This window comes from Lactuca saligna, chromosome 1 (genome assembly GCF_052625555.1).
Source record: "Lactuca saligna cultivar CGN05327 chromosome 1, ASM5262555v1, whole genome shotgun sequence".
Classification (NCBI taxonomy): Eukaryota; Viridiplantae; Streptophyta; class Magnoliopsida; order Asterales; family Asteraceae; genus Lactuca; species Lactuca saligna.
This window is the reverse complement of record NC_136417.1, coordinates 43874411-43896562: the sequence shown is the minus strand read 5'-3', so window position 1 is coordinate 43896562 and position 22152 is coordinate 43874411. Positions and strand designations below refer to the sequence as shown.

The window sequence follows — 22152 nt, the reverse complement described above, 5'->3', positions numbered from 1 at the left end:
ACCTTGATCCAAACCCATTTAACAAATTTCAAAATCTGATCCAAACCCGCTCTGTAACCCGCAGGGTTTTGAATAATCAAACTCATACCCTTATCCACCGAATCAACAGATATCCAAACCCGCCTCGTAACCCGTAGGTTTTTTGAATAATAAAACACATTTTACTTAAATCATAAAATCAAATTTATTAAATAAAACTAATTTTTGATTTAGAAAACACATTATGTACTTGAGGACTTTCTATTGGAATTAAAATACTTATTTTAGTTACTTCCGATTGGTTTTTGAGCGTCGATTGCATTGATAGAGAATAGAAACTACAAACTTTCTTCCGGTTGATAAATAACCTTATTGATTTATAAATGAAATTGGTGATTACATGATGAAATATAAAGGAAATGAAATCATGAATCTTGGGAGAAGAGTAGAAGACTGGAAGTCTAGAAGTTGAGTCCTTGACTCCTATGTAAAAACAATTTAGTCTTTGGTCTTTTCTCTTTGGATTTTTAATTGGAATTTAATGTAAACTGTAGGCAATATAAAATATAAATTTATATTTCTAAAATTTATATGGGGCGGGTTATAAACGGAGCGGATCGGTGCTGATCCATACCCGACCCTTTTAATAAAAGGATTAGCGGGTACGGGTCGTTAACGGGTAAACGGATAAAAAAACTATACTCCAAATCCATATAATTGTTAAGGGTTTGGATCGGATCAGGGTCAAAACCTGCTCTATTGTCAGGCCTAGTTTAACCACTGCAGTTTATTTTGATCTATATAAACCACACATTATTGGCAAAAAAAAATTCATCCCGACCACTTTGACATGTTCATGACAGATTTACATGTTTTTTGTTCTAAAAAGTCGTTCATGTTCTAAAGAAAGTCATTCGCAACAACTACCATAAATGGTAACATAATTCCTTTTATTTTGGATCAATGGATAATTCCTTTCAAATATGTATTTTGAATCAATGGTTAATTGTTTTTAAAGGTGTTAGTAGTTTGAAACTATATATTATATATAGTTTGTTTGAATGGCAAATATACTTGGTAATTTTTTTTTTGCATTCCATGCTGAGTAGAAATAAATAATAGAATGTTTAAATATTGTAATTTTGACTATAAGAAACGCATTCACGTTACCATTTGTAATTGTCGAGATAGATTTTTTTAAAACTGTAACATTCTGCTTGAAATTAAATAAATAAAATAAGTAAATAAATAATAACCATAAACCCCGAAATGTATAATATATTTTATTGTAGCTCTAAATCTATAATATCTTAGGAGGGTGTTGTTCTTCGGGAGTTAATAGTCATAATTGAGAGTTTGGGGTTTAAAATGTAATTTATGGATTAGTTTGTAAAGAATTTTGAAGGTTGAGGGCTGTTTGGTAAATTATGGATTTAATTTAAAAAAGATTTTAGAAGTCAGGGTATGTTTGCTAAATATTGGACTAAAGTTGAAAAGGTTTTGTGGAGGAGGGACTGAACTCGGAAAAAAGGAATTAAGTTTGAAAGAGAACACGGGATTTAGACCCACTTCCCTGCCCTCTCGTTTTGGTGATAACGAACCCTAAACCTAGCTCATATATCTCAGCCGCTAGGTGTGATCCTTCAGCCGCCGCCACCTGTTTCGTTCATCTTTCGATCAGCCACGGCCGCCAAGCGACGGCCGATCCCAGCCAACATCGTTGCCACCGATGTGACCCATCAACCATCCAGCTCCGTCGTTGCTTCCGTCGCCGGTGAGGACCATGAACAGGCGCCTTTTATGTTGATGCTGCTATACTCGGTGGATTTCGCACCACCTTCTCCTTTCTCCATTTCTCTTCTAAAGTCGCATCGTCGCTAGCGTCCAGGGGACTGTTCCATCGTTGCTACTTCGTCCGACTGCCTTGAGCCACCGCGAGAGTGGCTGAGATCGGGGTGCACATTTCGGTGTTGAGCTCATGACTAGTATGTGTTCGTGTGGGATGGTGTCGCGTGGCATGGAATCAAGAAAACCCGCCACCACCACCGTGAGGTGGTGGTTGTCATCTCCAACCACCACCTGCCGCCACAAGATTGTAGATTGGGTGTGTTTTCCGTGTTCATCTCGTGGTTGTGTGTGTTTACGTGTTGCTGCTATAAACTGATAAGTGTATGTGAGTGGTTGTTGGTCGGAAACCGAGAAGAGAACCACCATGGTGGCTACCACCTTGTACCACCGTTCTGCCACCACCAGTCGTCGTAAGGTGGTGGTTGTGTGTGTATATTATGGTGTTGATGTGTGTGTTTAATTGAATTGGATTGTTTAAGCATTTCTTGGCAGAAGAATTGAAGGAAAACCACCACTACCGCCGTGAGGTGGTGGCTGCCGCCGTCGAACACCACTGCCCAAGGTGGTAGTGGGTGGTGCCCGACTTGTTAGACTCTAATTAATCTTAAAATTTAACCATTGGACTAATTGGGTTGTGATTGGGTTGGAAACCCTAATTAGGGTTTAGAAAACCCTAATTTTGGATATGTTAGTTTTGGAATTGTTAGGACCCGCGTTTGGACTAGTGGATTGGAGTTATGACTAATGCCCGATTACATTGTATGTTTGGCCTAGTGGAGTGATAACCTTAATGGATTAAGTCCTTAATGGTTTAAGTAAGAACACTTAACTCTAATCGTCATTTTATGTGAAAACCCTACTTATGTTAGGCTTCGAGTTTGGCCTTTATTTTGGGCTTTGGTGTTTGGGTTCTTAATGGACCATCCTAGAACAAGTATATAAAGTAGAATGTTTGTATGGGCTTTAGGGTAAGGCCCATCTGAGGGGTTTGGGCCTAATTTAGAAAATTGGGTCATAATTGGGCCTGAGTTGGTTATTTAGCTTTCGGGCCTTAAGAGTGTGATTTTGGGCCTGGGTCTTGGACCAAGCTAGGTTAGGGGTAAAATGGTCATTTTACCCCAAGTGTGGATTTTTGGTTATGTATTGAAACCCGGATTTTATTTGGGTTTTGTATTGATGATTGACAGTTCGGGGATTTGTTAGCTAGCAACCATAGAATTATTCGAGGGACTTCAATAGTGTGAGGTGAGTTTCCTCCTGTATGAACAAGTTGAAGGCACCAATGTCGGCCCGTATATATATATATATATATATATATATATATATATATATGTATATATGTATATATATATATATGTGTATATGTTTGTATGTTCTTGACTAAGGTCCGATGTCGGCGGTGCTCGATGAATGATTATATTATTTCCAGACTACGGTTCGATGTCGGGCGATGCCCAAGGAATGCTTGTATGTTTGATGTCTTCGTGCTTCTTGCATGTGTCTGTATTTGTATGTGTTCCGGACTACAATCCGATGTCGTGCGATGTCCGATGTAGGTTTATATGTTTTTCGGATTACGATCCTATGTTGGGCAGTGCCCGAGGAATGTTTGTATGTTTGATGTCTTCGTGATTCTTGTATGTGTTTGTATTTGTATGTTTTCCAGACTACGGTCCGATGTGGGCGGTGCCCGAGGAATGTTTGTATGTTTGATGTCTTCGTGATTCTTGTATGTGTCTGTATTTGTATGTTTTCCGGACTACGGTCCGATGTGGGCGGTGCCCGAGGAATGTTTGTATGCTTTCCGGATTACGGTCTGATGTCGGGCGGGGCCCGAGGAATGTTTATATGCTTATGTTATGTGATTATTCTATGTGTATTTGTTGATATGTTTATATGTATACCAATGTTTGCTCGATATCGAGCGGTGTCCAATGCTGAGCGGTACCCGATGAAGCGGGCGGGGTCCATGATATGTTATTATGTGATTATGTGTATGGTATGTGGTAATTTGGGGAAACTTACTAAGCTTCGTGCTTAAGGTTTTCAGTTTTGGTTTCAGGTACTTCTGATAGCAAACGGAAGAGCTCGAGATGACTGCATTGCACACACCATGATGTTTAGCTTGGGATGTTTACTCTGATATATTGACATACGTTTTGAAATGGTGTTTTGAGATTTTATGACTTATATTTTGATGAGATGATTTTAATAACTATGGTTTTATTTAATATAAAAAAATAAATTTTTTGTTCTTGAATTTCGGGATGTTTCAAAAACATGAGTAACTTTTTTATAACTAAAAAACCTGCAAAAAAAACTATAAAATTGGCACAAACATGTCAAAGTGATCACACTGGACTTTTTTTTTTTTTTTTTTGCTATTCATGAGTGGTTTTGTAGATCAAAACAAAATACAATGGTTAAACTGGATTTGGGCGTAACTTCAACAACGTTTATGTACTTTTCCTTTAAAATAATATGATGTTGATGTGACAATCAATTAAACTCTGTAAAGTTCAATGAAATGTTGAAATTAAATAGTATAGTTCAATGGATAGTGAATGTTGTTGCAACAATCTATTGATATGATGATATCTAATAGAGTTCAATGTATTGTGGAGACTCTTAATTCTACTAATAAAATGTTAGAAACCCTAGAGGTGTTGTGATTGCTTGGATTCACTGAGAGTCGTGATTCACTTTTAGATTAAAATATTTTTTTGGTACAATTGAAATCTCAATTTGATAAAACTAAGAACAGAGAAATGAAGATTGTATGACTCTTGTGTATCAAATTCAAGAATGATCGAAACTAGATATTAACCACTATTTGAAAAATTGCCAAAAACTGTCATATGGTAGTTTTATAATCATCAACTAACCACCATAAAACTAGGTCTAAATATAAGGTCATAAAATCGAGTTTAAGACACAATTTCATATTTTAATGCATTTTCCATAAAGCAATACTAACCCAAACAAAATTAGGTCTAAATATAGAGTCATAAAACCTGTAATTAACACCATCTAGAGGCTCTACCCCTTGGACTCCACTACTAGGGGTGTTGCCCCAAACCTTTGTGGTCTAGGGGTTTCGCCCCTAAATAACAGTGTACTTTTAATCAGGATAAATTCAAATAATTGTGCACTTCGAACCACCTTTATGTGTTCAGTATTTATCAAGATTACATAGGTCAATAAATTTATCCTATTACACTTAAATAATATTTGTAACACAAATCACCAACATAAATATAGCAGTTTTTTGTACATGTTAGTTGTTAAAAGCCCAAAATTAGATCATTATGCTATATTCTATATATAAATTTGGTCATTTTTTTTAATATTCTTAAACTTTAATTTTAATTTAGCCCTCATAGGCAATCAAGAAAAAGCTATAAAACGACACATAGAATTTACGTGGTTCGGTCGATGTGAACTACGTCAACGAGAAAGAACCGAAAAACTATTTATTACTCGACTGTTTTAAAGATTACAATGGAATCCATAACGATGAATACAAATAACCATAAACCCTAGCAAGTGTTGGATCGAGCTCATATACAAGAATCTAGAATGAAATCGACATTTGGTTTTCTTCATTTTCTTCTGAACTAAATTATTTAATCGGGTTACCGAATTCTAAATTACAATCTAACATACCTAAAGTATACAAATACAACAAACAAACTTATGTGATTCAAGTCTAATACAGAGTTGACACAGTTTGTTCTATGATTCATGTTTATCGTGTCATTCAAACTAGATATTTGAAAATTAGATTAGTCAATATAATTTGTCCTCGTTAACTGAGTTAGGCTAGAAGGAGTGGTGTCACATTTATCATACTATTTGTTCTTACCAATAAACAATGAAGATAAACATAACAAATTATATCTTTTATTTGTTTCATCTTTCACCGCCAAAGCCTATGTGCATTGTTCTTCCCGGTGTAATGAGTCACATATTGAAATAGAAGTTTCATATCACGATATTTTATTTTATTGACCTCTTGTTCCTAGGCAAATACTAACTGATCTTTCATATTATTATTTACCTCTGCCATCTCCTCCCTCAAACTGTATGTCATCGGATGTGAACTCCGGTGTTTACCGAGCCACATCTGCTTTGCTGAATGCGGACCCTTACCGAAGCGACAATAGTCTTAGGCCATCAGGTATGGCACCATTTTTTACGCGTAAAAACTATATGACATAGATGTTCACGCATGTACACCGACCCACTTCAGCGTAAATGTGATGCAGACTGAGTGTAGCCACATGTTGTCACAGCCAATAAAAACAATTGACATCAAACGGTAAAAAATGGATCCATTGAATTGTATCAAAAAATTAGTTTTCAAATTTAAAATAAACACTTACGACGATGAGGAGGAAGCTTTATCTAAAGCTTGGATTTTTATATCGTGTGGTTCGCCGGAAAATAACAATTACTGATCTTCAACTTATAATATAAAGCCTCAATCGAATCTCGATCCCAAAAATCTAGCGACGTTTCTAAAAGTTCAACAACATGCCTGCAAAAAATATGAAAATTAGTATTAAGGTGTTTAATTTTTATGTTTATTTTTAAATAATTTAGGTTCAAGTAAGGGACAAAATTATATAATTGGAAAGTGGAAATAATGGTCACGTGTGGCGCAGGGGAAGATTATGAGTTAGCTGGCAACTCCTGCATCTTGATATGAAATGTCTAGCGCTTTTAATTTTCCCCATGTTGAAATCTCCTACACATCACCCATGCTACACTTACTCCCAAATCGACACAATTCACAATTTTCACTTCGATCTTTGATCTCACCAAGTGATAACCAATCTAACGGTTCACATTTATCATGCTATATGTACCGTACATTCGTGTTGGCTGTTGTCCTAGTTGTCACACCATACAGTTATAGTTGATGTTCTAAATTCTGACCAAATAAACTGTATCAGTTTTATTATGTTTGGATTTTATGCTGTCATTAAGATATTTTAGGTTGTGTTTATTATTATATGAAACTGCATTGAACTAGACTGAATAAGTTTTGTAAGATTGTTTTTTGTCAAGAGGGTGATGAATACATTCATGCAAGTCTTTGTCCTATATCGTGTTATCTTTTTAGGAGACAAATTATTACTCTCCATTCCAATTCAATATCTCTTTCCGTCGAGAGTTAGGTCTCAAACTCAATCTAAATCTATCTAATGTAGGTCAAATAAAGTACAACCTATTTAATTTGTCTTCCCCTCAATACGTCTAATAACTAATAATCAGTTAAGTTTCTATTACAATACGGAACAAAAATGACAATATACAGAATGGGTGGAAAGAGTTGTGATACCTGTCTCGATCCAGGGAAAATACAGGATCTAAAATAATATCCCAATCCTAAGGATCCATAGGATTAATTGTGGATCCAACGAGTCTTGTATATGTTAAATGATGTACAACCTATTTTTTTCCTTGTTTATGTGCAAGTGTAAACGAAACCATAATTTTCATATTATATAACTATTTTTATATATGTTTGAAGTTCATCATCCCTTATTAAAGGTTCTTTAAGGAGACAGTCTACGACTCCATTTGGCTTTGATTATGTATTAAAGAAGTGTAGTCATAATTTAAACATGAATAAACTAAGAATACTAACTTTGACCAACCTCTAGGAACTTGGGTTTATATATATATATATATATATATATATATATATAGGTTCAGGTTCATTTGACACTATTCTAATTTTGTGAGACCGTGAGACCAAATCTAAAAATAATTTTAAAATGCAAAATAAATGGAAAAATCCAAAAATTCTTTTTTTAAATATTATTTTCGGAACTTGAATTAACTAAAAAAAATAAATAAAAAAAAGTATAAAAAAAATTCCGTTTTTTTTTTAAAATACGTGAAATATTCTAAATAGAATATTACACTGACATATTCTAAAAAATAATTTTAAAATGCAAAATAAATGGAAAAATCTAAAAATTCTTTTTTTAAGTATTATTTTCGGAACTTGAATTAACTAAAAAAAATAAAAAAATAAAAAAAATCTATTTTTTTTTTTAAAATTCGTGAAATATTCTAAATAGAATATTACACTGTACATATTCTAAAAATAATTTTAAAATGCAAAATAAATGGAAAAATCAAAAAATTCTTTTTTTAAATATTATTTTCGGAACATGAATTAACTAAAAAAAATTATAAAAAATAAATAAATAAATAAAAATAATAAAAAAATGCGTCTCACAGTCTCACAAAATATAGATGGTCTCAAATGAACCTAACTATATATATATATATATATATATATATATATATATATATATATATATATATATATATATATATATATATATATATATATATAGAGAGAGAGAGAGGGGTTCATTTGTTTTTGATAATTATTGTGTGTTTTTAGGAACCAATAAGAATTAAGGAAATAATAAATAATTAATTAAATTGATAAAGGTATATTAGTAACTTAGTTGTAATTATTTATGGTAAATACTTAAAATCTTTAATTACCTTTAAATCACACATTTGATCCCTTAAATCATGGTTCCTTCATCTTCATAACCCTAATTTTATATCACTGTATTCATCAAACTCCAATACGATTAGCTTCTTCATCCACCATAGCCGAAATGTACAACCACGAGATCACACCACCGCCTCTCTGTCAACCATCATTATCGGCCGCTAGAAGGCATCTACCGCCTGGTTCTCCGACACATAAGCAAAATCGACGTATGGCAAGGCTTATTTCTACATCTTTTATTACTCGTTTCAGGTTTAATTTTTCACACCATAACCAAAATCGTTTGTAATTTCTAAAATCAAATATATATTTTATGTCTATCGTTGCTAAAGTTTGAAATCAGAAATCGATAATTGTTGCACTTAGATTCCTTGTTGATTTCCGATTCAAGAACCCTGATGCTACTTGTTGTAATTAACTTTGTATCATAGCTTCACAATTTCATGTCTCATATACTAGAATTTGATAGTGTTTAGCTCCCTCTGTCCCATGAATTCTGCTTTGAAATGTCAATTGTTAATTACAAAAATGTTACTTTCATTGCGATCTCTAGGTTAAGGTTATGTATTTGCTAAATCTTTTTACAAGCAATTGATGGTTACGATGTTTCTTATATTCTCATAGAATGAACAGATTTTTAAATTATGGTTGGTTATATTATTTTTCTTTGGTATCTTCTAACTAGCTTGTGATTTTTTCATTTGAAAAAAATTGGATTGTAACGACCCAATTTTCAAGTCCAAAATTTCTTTTTAAAATAACTGGTTCATAAAAACATTCATAAGAAAATACTGTGAAATCACATCGTTTCATAAAATAATGTATCACATCTGAGAACCCAAGTCACAAAATAATAACATGTCAGAGTACAATCCCAGAATATTCATAGTGCGGAAAACAAAGAGTGTGTGTGTGATGTGCTGCTACCGCGCCAGCTCCTTCCCCTTCGCTAAAGAGGTACCTGAAACCAAAACTATAAACTGTAAGCACAAAGCTTAGTGAGTTCTCCATCGTACCACATACCATACAATCACATAGCATACATACTGTCGGGCAATTATAGGGTGCCCGACCTACCTGGTACGGCCATTCTGTGGTGCCGACCTACCCGTACGGCCATTCTAGGGTGCCGACCTACCCTTGCGGCCATTCTGGGGTGTTGTCTTACCCGTGTCAAGCCATTCTGGGGTGCTGACCTACCCGTCGGTCCTAACAATCGACCCTCGGGGACTATTCCCCTCCTACTACCACTATCACATATAACATATCATGCCAGCATATAAACATATCATCACATACTATCAGACATATCTGGGGTGTCTGACCTACCCTTCGGTCCTAACAACCGAACTCTACTACTATCACATATAACATATCATGCCAGCATATAACATATCAGGTAGTAGCAAACCTAGATGATATCACAAAGACAATCATCTAACATATAACTCCTACTAGTGGGCCGACATTGTGGCCGTAGACCCACCGCTACTGGAAGGTAACTCACCTCGAACAAGTAGCTGCTAATAATCTGTGTGGGAAGTCTCTGCCTGCTACTGCTCCGGAAATCCTCCGACTACAATCCCCACAAAACACTTAGTCAAAAACTGACATCTACTCTTAGGGTAAAATGAATATTTTACCCCCAATCAAGTCCAAGTCAAAGTTAACTTCAAGTTGACCCAACTCGCCGAGTTGGGCCGTCAACTCGTCGAGTCCCTATCCCTTTACACGACCTAATCCATGACACGACTCGTCGAGTTTGGTGATGACTCGATGAGGTCCTCTTCTATAAGAACATCGAATGATCCTTCATCCGACTTGCCGAGTTGTATGAACAACTCGTGGAGTTCACCTTCATCTGATGAACAAGTCCTGACCTCGACTCACCGAGTTATATGAACAACTCATCGAGTTCATCTTCAATCTTAAGGAGATTGTCTTGGACTTCTAACACCTAGCTGAGTTCTTTAGACCCTCAACAGATATAGGACTTTATGCCTCGGACTCACCATGTCCCAAGAACGGACTCGACGAGTCAGTAACGTCCACACCCTAAATCCTCGAAATCTGATGTACCACCTTTGACCAAAAGATAGATCCAAGCCCCTAGGCTCGATCTAGCACATAAAGTTACAAACTTTACGTGCATGCATGGAAGAATGAGCCCAAATGGCTCAAAAAGGAACTCCCAACATGCATGAGGCTTTCCATGGGTTCTAAAATAGTTGCTTTCTGCCTTAGGGTCCCTCAAGAACCCTCGATCTGAAACCCTAGCCCTCAACCATGCTTGCAATCATGGTTGGTAGCCAAAATGGCTCTTAGAAGCCCTAACTTCCTTCAAGAATAGATCTATAATAATAATGAGCAAGGTATAAGCTTTATACCTCAAATGCACTGTGGAAGATGCTCAAACTCGGATCCCTCTAGCCTCTTCTTGTTTCTTCAAGCTTTTCCTTCCTTTCTTAGATCACAAAAGCACCAAAATCACTCAAAAGGCCTTAGATCTTCACTCACACGATTGGGGTTCGCTATGGGGGTCTTCTGGGAGCAAATGGGACGATAGGTGACTGAATGAGATGTTTAAATAGGGTGTAAACCCTCATATTAGGGTTTTTGTCCAGCTAGGGCCTACTCGTCGAGTCCGGGACCCAATTCACCGAGTTCATCACTTAAATACCGCATCCCGTCGCACTTCTACTCGGTGAGTTGGTCCTTCAACTCACCGAGTCCAAGGCCAAAAATACAAAACACTTAGATAAAAATAAAAAGAATTACGTACCAATAACCAGGTGCTACATGGATTTTGTGTAGTTATGAATTTCACACCTGCAATTTAATGGGTTGGTTTTATGAAAATGATTAAGATGGGATTTTTTTTCATATCCGAATGCAAACACCTACTAATTCTACGAGAATATAAATATTACATAAAACATGTGTTACTAGTAATTCTGACAGAATAAATTTATACATTATATGCTTTAGAATGTTTATATATATAGAAATACGATTGCAAATGGCAAATCACATGCTTTTAATTCTTTATAGTGGCATGTAAAGTTATAACTACCAGAGTTTATTTTATGTATTCTGTGAGAATGTATTCTATGTATTATTCAAGATTGTATTTTATATATTCTACCATAATATATTATGTCAGAATGTATAAATTGATAAGAATTGCAAGAAACATGGTTTTAACCATTCTTAGTTTTTGTTGCATTTGTGATAGGAATTGTCGGAAGAATGGCTTAAAGACCTGATAAGAATGATTTGAAGAAATGATTCAAAGATTGATCACACTCACAGTTTAAGAATGTTCTTATTTTTTAAGAATTACACTTGTAGTTATTCATTAATTGTATATTTAAGAATCCTGTTTTTTATGATATTCTTTTAGAATATGTATTAATATATTAAAATGTATAAGGCTATTAGTATGTAAGAATATGTATGAATTTGTATTTAAGTTCGAATGTATATGAAAATAATAAAATGTTGTTATTGTTCAACTGGGAGTTCAAGAATTATATTATTTTTCATTAATATTCTAATAGAAAAAAATTCTGAAATAACATCAATCTAACAAAAAAAACATTCTGACGAAATAAAATTGGTTATGTTTTCAAATCATGTTTAGAATTAAATTGAATTAATTTTAAAAAATTCAGATTTTTAAAATTAGGAGAATTAATTATCCCTAAAAATCTGAAAATTTCCTTTTTTAAATATAGTTAATTGTCCAAACTACCCTAATGTTGAAATTCGTGTGATTATATGGTACATGTTACCCTATTGTAATATCATAGACCCTCAGATCATGATTATTGATTTTATTCCATCAGTGGTCCAGATCTGTGCATTCTAGTACTCGATAATTGGTAAAAACAAAATAACCTAAGTATATATATATATATATATATATATATATATATATATATATATATATATATATATATATATATATATATATATATATATATATATATATATAAAGCAAAAGGTAAAAATATAACCTTAACTAAGATCGATTAAGCTTACCAACTTTACCAACCAAGCATTCTAATACTCAAGTCAAGGTCGAAATAGTCGAGTAGCTAGTGCTCGGGCTAGACTCAATTTGAATTAAGTCGATTTCACATATATATCAAGTCATTCTCAATTATGTTATGATTTGGCTCGACTCAATTGCGAGGAAGTTACATGCAGAGAAAAAAAGACTCAACAGGCAAACAATATGAAGTTTTAAAACAAAATATCCAAGATTAAGAAGCATATGGATGGGATCGACTATAGAGTCAACTATGAGGATTAATTTAATTTGTTGACATATCAAGGAGATATCAAGAAACTTTAAACTATATTTTTCGCTTAAAAGGAAAATTTTGATAAGGTGGAGGGGTCAGAACTCTCAATTTGTTAAAAATATTATTCGTCTAATATGTATCATAGGGATTCATATATAAGTACTTTCAAAGTTCTAGAAAATTGTATTTTTAAGGTCATTATAGAGGTTTTCACTGTGCAATTGGCTTTCATTAAAGGTCTATTAGGTCCAAGGTTCCAAATAACGTAAAGCATGATTTGGCGGCAAAATCAAGTTTCAAGCTTTTTTGAGTCGTGGCGAACCATGTTGTTTGTAAAACATAACTTAAGGCGGTAATTTTGTATATAATTAATAATTTTATATGTATTTTCTACTAATATTCATTTTTAAATACATATATGACTTAAGACGATATTTTGTTAAAGCTAGGCAGCAAGTATAAACCTTTGAGCCATAGCACGCCATGACATAGCCATGGCGAGCTTTTTAGATTATTGATTAGGTCCTTTAATGTTGAATTAAGTAAAAACTTATGGTTTTTAAAGTGGACTTCTAGAAGGTTCATTTTATTGGAAATATATGAATGATATTTTTTTCGATTAAATGGAAAAAAGACAAATAAGTAAATGATTAATGTCTTGACCTGTTAAGTCTATTTTTTAAGTCATTAAATCATAGGAATATGATTTATTAAATTATTAACTTTTCGGTTTGTTCACATTTGGATAACTATTTTTTTTTTTTGTACACATCTAGGTAACGAACTTTTTGAAAATGTTCACATATGACCTGCTGTAGCAAGTTACATCCGGTTATAATAGCCATATGTGAACACTTTCAACAAGTTCGTTACCTAGATGTGAACAAAATAAATAGTTATCCAAATATAAACAAAACGAAAAGTAAAAGTAAATTACACGAATGGTCTCTGTGGTTTAGGGGAATTTGTGTGTTTAGTGTCTAACTTATTTTTTTTAACCCGGATGGCCCATACTGCTTATTTTTGTTGCCCGTTGGGTCTCTATCTTATCTAAAAGTACTATTGTGCCCCTATTAATTAATTTCCTTATTTATATATTTATTTTTTATATATTTAAAAAAAAAAAAAAAAAAAAAAAACCCTCATATATTTGTATCTTCTCACCGTAAATCTGAAACTACATTTGAGAAAGTTAATATGGGTCTCACCGGTCACCATCTCATCTCTCATCCTCTCAAACTTTTATTTTCTTTCCATCTTTAGTGACATCGACGTCTTCACCATCCTTTCTTTTTTCGGTTCTTCAACTCTGGGGAACCAACACCATAAAAGTTGGAAAGGAAATAGAAGTTGTGGTGGTGGAAAATTCGATGAAGAGACAGTGGGTTGTGGTGTTGGTTCGCTCGTCAGAGTTAAAGGACCGAAAAAAGAATGGATGGTGAAGACGTCGATGCCACGAAAGATGGACAGAAAATAAAAGTTGGGGATAATGAGAGATGGATGGTAACCGTTGGGACCCAAATTAAATTTCTCAAATGTAGTTTCAGGTTTAGGGTGAAGAGATACAGATATATGGGGTTTATTAATATTTTAAAATATATATAAAAAATAAATATATAAATAAGAAAATTAATTAAAAAGTTAATTAATAATGGCATAATAATCTTTTTAGATAAGACAATGACAAAACGCACAACAAAAAAAAACAGTATTTACTCTTACTTTTCGTTTTGTTCGTATTTGGGTAACTATTTTCTTTATACACATCTAGGTATGGATGAGCATTTGGACCGGGGAACCGGAACCGGATAGAACCATTCGGGCCGGGACCGGGACGATATTCTTGTGGATTTTTGGAACCGGGAACCGGTAGAACCGGCAAAAACCGAAACTATTTGTTGCTATTTCTTGAGGATCAGTTCTAACATTAAAGACATGGCAAGAATCGGTTGGAACCGGGAATCGGTAGAACCGGTGGTCCGGTTCGGTTCTTAATTTCGGTCGACTTCGGTTCCTGGACCGGGTCCGATTCGGATCGGTTCCAGTCAGGTCGGTTTCTTTTGCTCATCCCTACATCTTGGTAAAGAACTTGTTGAAATTGTTCACATATAACCATTATGACCGGATATAATCTGCTACAGCATTTCGTAAGGATCATATGTGAACACTTTCAAAAAGTTCGCTACCTAAATGTATAAAAAAAAAACAATTGTTACCTAGACGTGAACAATAAAAAGTTAATTAACTTAATAAGTTATATTTTTAAATCATTATGTTCATATAGAGTGAAATGAAGCAGACATATATATATTTCATATTAAATATTTAACATGTTAAACTTAATAAATAAATAAATTGAAAAAAAAATATAATATTATAACTGTTCAACCAGTTTACATATTAAATGTTTTCAACCATTAAACTTACTATAAAAACAAAATAATAATAATAATAATAATAATAATAATAACCCAATATATAACTATCCAACCACTTTATCAACACCACAACCACTTAACGGAGAAGAAAAAACAACCCATTTACTTTCATTCAACGATATAATATTACGTTAATCACTCTCACCAAAACAGATGTTACAACACAAAATGATCATATTTTATAAATAATCATTAATTTCACAGAATTACTTTAATTTAACCGAGTGATCCCCCTACAAAAAAAAAATAAATAAATAAAATAATAAAATAAAATCCTACTTACTAGTTATTCGCAAAATAGGTATTTTCACAAAAGAAAATCACCTTTCGCAAAATTGTCCATATTTTGTGATATATTTAGGGAAAATGACACATACGCCCTATAAAGTTTCTAGGGTCGATCCTTTTAGTCACTTAAGTTTTTCCGTGGCTTTATGAGGAAATCAAGTTGTAGGCAACCTGTCTTTTTAGTCTCTTTTACTTGTTTTAGCCGGTTTAAGGGAAACATAGATAAAAATTGGGCCCACCCATCTCTCTCTCTCAATTGAATAATTGTTACCTAGAAACCAATCACCACCCGTATTTTCCTTTGTTCAACAATAATTTGTTTAGGTATCAGATTGAATAATTGTCTTCATTAAATCGCTAATATATACAAAATGGGGGGCCTTCGTCTTCATTAGATTTGGAAGGGAAATTGATTCGGATGGAAACAGGAAACGATGGGGTGATTGTTTATGGCTGATCAGCGAGCACCGGTTGAGGAAGGAAGACGGAAATAATAGGTGGTTGCAGTCTGTCTCCATCTTCAACGATCGGGTAAGGAATGTATTGTCGAAGTCGCAAGGAAACTCTGATGTTGGCTGGCAATCGAGAGAAGGGGAGGGCATTAATCTTCGGCGATGGCTGGGAGGACATGAGGAGGGGTGTCGACACTCCAGGGCTGCTCCGGCAACTTCCTTCTTCTTCTTGTCCGACCGACTACAACACAAGAAGGGAAGGAAGGTTCATCGGAAATTGAACAACAACAAATGAGGGGTGGTTATGAGGAGTTCGATCAATCAAGGAGGAAGAAAATCAAAATAATGGTGGATTTCGGTCCGGTGGCGGCAAATCTATTAAAGGGGATGAAGCTCATTTTTTTGGTGGTACCCTTAACATTCTTGATTTCGTCGCCAGCGACCACAGATCAAGGGGAAGGAGCTGAAGGCGGTGACAGGCTCGATGATGGTTGAAGCATCGAAGGTGATGACGATATGGATGCTCCGGTAATCCTCTCGACTGTTTTCCTTTCTTGTTGTTAATTGTGGATGTGAGTAGCTCACGAAGTGATCAGGGGGAGTTTGGGTGGATCTTCAATCGTTATTCTCTGGGGAGGGGCTGCCATCGCCGATGAGTGTGTGTGTGTGTGTGAGAGAGAGAGAGAGAGTGAGTGATTTAGATGTCATGGGACGTTTTAATTTTTTTAATTTATTAAAATAGAAAAATAAGTGACCTGGCATAGGGGTAACCGGGTTACCCCTTCATTTTCTCAAAAAGGACGTATTGGACCCGACAAACCAAATTTGTTCCCTTAAAACGCCACTTAAAAAGTTAAGTGACTAAAAAAGTAAATCATAAAAACTTCATAGAGCGGATGTGTCATTTTCCCATATATTTACTCATGCTTATTCTCCAAAATTCTTCATATTTTCCCAAAATCTTAAAACTCATGTACTTACTATTTTAAGCACTATATACTTCAGTTTTCTATTCAAACGATATTAAATTATGCTATGCTATGTTATATATATTCATTATGCACATCATGCACTTACTTTACCAGTTGCAATTAATCAGAATCATAGGCTACATATATATATTTCCTTCCATTAAAAGCTAGAGTACCCAAATGGAGCTTCTAATCAATGTCAACTTTCCTTCAAGTACAATATTTTTTTTTTCTATACACAAAACGTTTTTCAAACAACAGGGACCTTATTACCTTTTATTCCCTCAGAAAATGACACGTGGGGCCCAATTGGAAATTTGGATTTTGAAATCTTTGAATTATTAGCTTCTCGTGGATATGGATAAGTGGATGCCAATTCTCTCACACGACATAAAATCGATTTTGGCAATGGACGCCATGGCTGACTCCTTTTTTGCTCATCCTGCCATTAAAACAAACTTCCCATTCAGTTATAATCATCATAATTCAAAATTAAAAACCATAAAGATTAATTGCATTCAAATAATACAAGATTAACCAACCTCTATCCTGCTTCCCTTTAGTGCACGACTTGCTTTCAAAAGATTTCGCCATTTGTCCTGTGAAATATATATAAAGAGGACATTTTTTCATAAAGGGTAGTGTTGGAATTACATAAAGATTACGATAGAGGAAGAAAGGTGGCACCTTTAGATCTACAGGCGTTCTATGAACAGATGTTGAAAAGAGTAGTTTCTTGATATGCGTCCATTTTCCTACCCCAAAATGAGCAACACCATCAATCAATTTCTTTACTTCTGAAACAGTCCACAGTCTATGAAGCTTTCTCTGATTGCCACCTGTCATTGATCTCATCATCTGAGTCTCAGAATCATCTCCAGACCCACTTGAATAACTCTCAATCTGATTTTCCGTCTGTTCAAGATATAAAATTTATCACAAACCGAAGAATTTTTTTTTTTTTGTTTGTTTTATAAAAAAGGTTGAGGGGTATTTGTGTAATTTACCATAGTTGGAGGACTGATTTTTTGACATTCTGTTGGGCATTGAGAGATAAAAGGTACTTGAATGGCTTTACCAAAAGAGATTTCAGAAGATTGGATGTTTTCTTTAGGTTTGATCTCGTTTTGACTTTTGACACGTCGAACGGTTGACATTTTGACTTTAGACATTGAAGAAGGCTCTTTTCTCTTCTTACAATTCTTTAGAGTCAAATTGGATGACTCATCGATGTATCTTTTTGTGGGCTTTCTTGATCTTTTGTGTGTGATTCCACCAACACCATGTTCTTGAGCGGAATTCGCAAGTAAATCTTGACGAAAAGGGGTCAATTCCATTCCGGTTTGTGCAAACTGGAGTGGGAGATTCCCTTCGTCATCTTCCTCGTCTATGAATGATTTTGAAAAATCTTCAAATTTATCTACGGTTTTCGACTCGGTTCCAAAAATGTTGCCAAGGAAGTAATTCTGGCATTCGGACTCTGGAATGGAATCCGTCAATGAATTTTGTATTCCGAAATTGCCCTTGTTGCGGAACATTGGAAACGGCGATTCCGAGCTAGAGTTTCCGACATGCAAAGGTTCATTGGAAACATAGTCTATACATGCACCATGGTCAACGTATCCAATATCTGTAGTCAACATGTAAACATATAATAACATTATAATGTGATATGATTTTATTTAGGTAAAAAAAAGAAAAAAGAGAAGAGTATGAAGAATCACCTATGAGATAATCATCACAAGGAGAGATTCCATTTGATGTTAAGAGATTTTCTACTCCAACTTCATGTGGTAAAACATCAAGTGCCTACAAATATGCTATATTTCATAAAGATAAATACAACAAATATGAGAAAAATAAACATTATAAAACTAAAAGGCCATTAAAACCCAAAGCTCCCATAATTTGATTGATCCAATGGCATGTATGCATTGTTATATGAATTTTTATATTATATGTAAATACATCGCGTAGTTTATATATTACTTTAATTATAATTATAGAATTTGTTATTAACAAAACAAAAAATAAATAAATAAACATTATAAAAGGCCATTAAAACCCAAATAAGTTCTAATAAAAGAAATATTTTCTTCTTATTTTTTAGAAAATGAGAATTATAATAGGTTGATCATTGGAATAAAATTATGTGGTCAAACTATTGACAAATATATATTGTTAAAAAAAATTAATTCATTGTCATTAACTAATAAATTTGTAATTTTTCTACTAAATTAAAAAACTGATATAAGATATTGTCATTTTCTTGGACCATGTGATAAAAGAAAAGGGTGTTAGAATAGGTACTTATATTGGACCACATGATCTCAATCCCCTCTACACATAGATTTTTAATTATTATTATAGTTAAATGATTTAAAAAATAAAAACTACTATGTTTGATCATTTTCAATCTCGATCATAATAGTTGTTTTCAAATACAAACCATTATTTCCAATCTAACCTTATAGAGTTTTTAGTTAAATGTAATTTTTTTTATTTAACATTATTTTTATCTATTACTATTGTTATTTAAGTTAAAAACTAGTAATTTGGACATTTTTTAATTATTTTTAAAAATAGCCTTCAGACAATTTTTTAGTTTATTTGACATATAACATCATATTTAAATTAACAAATTAAGTATACTTACTAATTGGTTACATATTAAGAAATTAAGATGCTACCTCTTAAAATTCAGAATTTTATTTTAAGTTTCAAAGTTAAACACTTCAGATTTAAAGAAAAAGCCTCATAAAAATTAAAATTTGATGCTAAATAATAATATGTTGGAATCAATTCACTACTATCCAACCTTATGATTTCTAATAACAGATAAACCTGTATGTAGATAAATAGATAACAAGATAATAAATAACAGATAATAATTAGATTATCACCTTTCAACTGTTAGCAAAACTGGTTAATATATTACAATTCTTTAACAAATGGAAGGAATTTGGTGCCTTTAGGAAAGGTCCATTCCATTCCTTCTGGCAATGCAAACAGCCTTTTCAGTTCCATGGAATGGACCATTCCATTCCTTCTCTAATTCAGTCATACCAAACACTACCAGAATGCTATATGATCTCTTTGTTATTATTTACTAATAAAAAAATAGCTTGAGAAAAAGTTATTAGCCACCTAAAAGTTATAGTTGTTGGATGTAACCATTAAAGAGTCAAATAGTCAATCATATATAATTTAAGCCACATCCACTTTTCCACATACATATAAAATTGTCTTTAAGGACAAAAATCATATATTGAACAAAAATAATGACCAATATGTGTAAGTCCTGCTTAATCATGAAATAATAATCACTTTTATTGACAAACAAGAACCAAAGTAACAAAATAACAAGATATGCAAAAAAAAAAATTAAAAATGTTTAGTTGAGATGGGGTAGAAGACTTACATTAAGCTTTGTTGTATCTACACCTTCCATGTTTATATTTGAATCTGGGACACCTTCACAAGATGTAAAAAAAGTAACTTTCATCAAAAACACATTACATTAGTCAAATGTCTAAAATACCCTTCAGTAATGACTAAACAAGACAAAAACTTGTGAACCAAAATTAATAGTCTCAAGATTTTGTACGAATGAACTTGAAAACAATCGAATATGAAAATTTAGCTCAACAACTTTGAAAAGTTGCCATAAATATAGAACAACCCAACCCTTATTAGAAATTGTTGCAATTTAAATGGGACAAAAGGGGTAGAAGTTAACACTATTTAGTATTTACAAACATAATTTACCTAAATTGTAAGAAGCATCTTCAGTTTTTATGCATTTCCCAATATTATCTTCTTCAAAACACCAACTACTTACTGAAACTTGGTCAGACCGAGGTTCCACAAGTAGACAATCAACATCGATTGCTTCTTCCTCTAAAGAATGATATAAAGATTCTTCTTCAACCTATGAAAAATAACAACATAGTAAGAAAAATACATCGTAGTAAAAGAAATAGCGTATTAACAAGAAATAGCCCATGGTCGTATAAAATTGAAGCGAAATCATTGTAATTCACGAGTGTTTCACTAATTTTGTAATAATAAACCCACATTCCTTACAGGCTACAGCATTTCGGTAAATTAGTATATCAGAACATATTATTGCAGTTCACAATATTAACAATCACTCCCTGATTGCATAAAATTACTAAATAAAGAAAGAATCGAAAGCATAGATTGCAAGAAGTTAGCAGTAAATACTAGAAAAATTGGGTAAAATATACATTAAAAAGCCCTCGTAGAAACATCAACAGATGCCCATAAAAGTCTCGAACATTATAAATACTACATTTCACACTAGGAAACTTAGAAAATGCCCATGAGAGTGTCAAACAAAAATCTGTTGTCAAAATCCTCAAATTTAATCAAAAAGAGAACTAAACACAAACACAATGATTTCAAGAATCACATGCATACACTGGAGAAAATCTAGAGTAAATACAAAAATGCGAAAATTCAAGACTATAATTCCCACAAAAACCCAAATGGAGGACCATTTACAGATGCCCATTAAAGTGAGAAGCAGAAACCCCATTATCAAAAGCCTCGAATCAAATTCCATGAAGTGATAATGCAAGTAGACAAAAACTGACCTGATTCATCAGTACGATCAGAAGGAAACACGCGATGAACTCACTCTACTGAAAAGAAAAGCTCCGATCGACCGAATTCCTTCATAGGATTCTCGAATGTGACAAAAAAAACAACGCACAGAGGATTGTGAGAATGTGAGAAAAGGGGGAGTGAGATTATTATTGGACGGAATCGAAATGTCTTGTAGGAAATCAGAATGGAATTTGTATTTGGAATCCGGGTGTGGCGACGCGTGTGGAATCAAACGGACAACGACCACCGTTTTGCGCTCCAGCTGCTTTCATCGCTTATTTAAAGAAGCAGCAACAGCAACCAATGGATTATGACAGCTGTCTATTTGGTCCCACTTTTGATTTTAATGTTATTATAGAAAAAATGGTTTTTTAGCCGTAGGTTTAATCAAAAATTTTCCTTTTGGGACAAATTAGTTTATTTATGAAAGATGGTGATAAGTCAATCATTAATGTCTTAACACAAAAATTAGAAATAAGTTTGTTTACAACAAGATTCCTAAACCACTAATGGGAATTTAGTTACATAAGTACATAATAATGTAAATATCATTTGAGTTTTACTAATTATATTATTATTAATATTTTATTTATTTTGGAAAAAAACTTTTCTAATGTAGGTTTTCGAGTAAACTTTTATACATTCTCCACTACAAGCATAAGATTATATCTCATGTTCAAGAGTCCT

At 33.5% G+C, this 22152-nt stretch overlaps 1 protein-coding gene across 2 annotated transcripts; it reads right to left on the bottom strand.

The window, feature by feature from the left end:
- Nucleotides 1–16953: 16953 nt before the first annotated feature.
- On the bottom strand, nucleotides 16954–21709 carry TRFL8 (TRF-like 8). 2 transcript variants are annotated; one of them, XM_078983010.1, is made up of 8 exons: nucleotides 21453–21709; nucleotides 20602–20764; nucleotides 20255–20307; nucleotides 18558–18642; nucleotides 17841–18463; nucleotides 17521–17748; nucleotides 17376–17432; nucleotides 16954–17275 (listed from the first exon to the last, which is right to left on the bottom strand). In XM_078983010.1, exons 1-8 carry the CDS (start codon nucleotides 21459–21461, stop codon nucleotides 17084–17086), a joined length of 1410 nt encoding a protein of 469 aa, XP_078839136.1. In that variant the 5' UTR covers nucleotides 21462–21709; the 3' UTR covers nucleotides 16954–17083. The 2 variants fall into 2 exon arrangements, with proteins under 2 accessions (XP_078839136.1, XP_078839126.1); XM_078983000.1 differs by lacking the exon at nucleotides 21453–21709 and adding an exon at nucleotides 21084–21265.
- Between the last annotated feature and the right edge of the window lie 443 nt (nucleotides 21710–22152).

What these genes read in the sequence shown, in the direction of transcription:
- TRFL8 (XM_078983000.1), bottom strand. Translation starts at nt 21,107, where the DNA reads ATGTTTCTACGAGGGCTTTTTAAT. An exon ending in TTCTACGAGGGCTTTTTAAT is followed by an intron (nt 20,765 to 21,083) that starts GTATATTTTACC and finishes TATTTTTCATAG; the next exon opens with GTTGAAGAAGAATCTTTATA. An exon ending in GAACGCCTGTAGATCTAAAG is followed by an intron (nt 17,433 to 17,520) that starts GTGCCACCTTTC and finishes TATATTTCACAG; the next exon opens with GACAAATGGCGAAATCTTTT.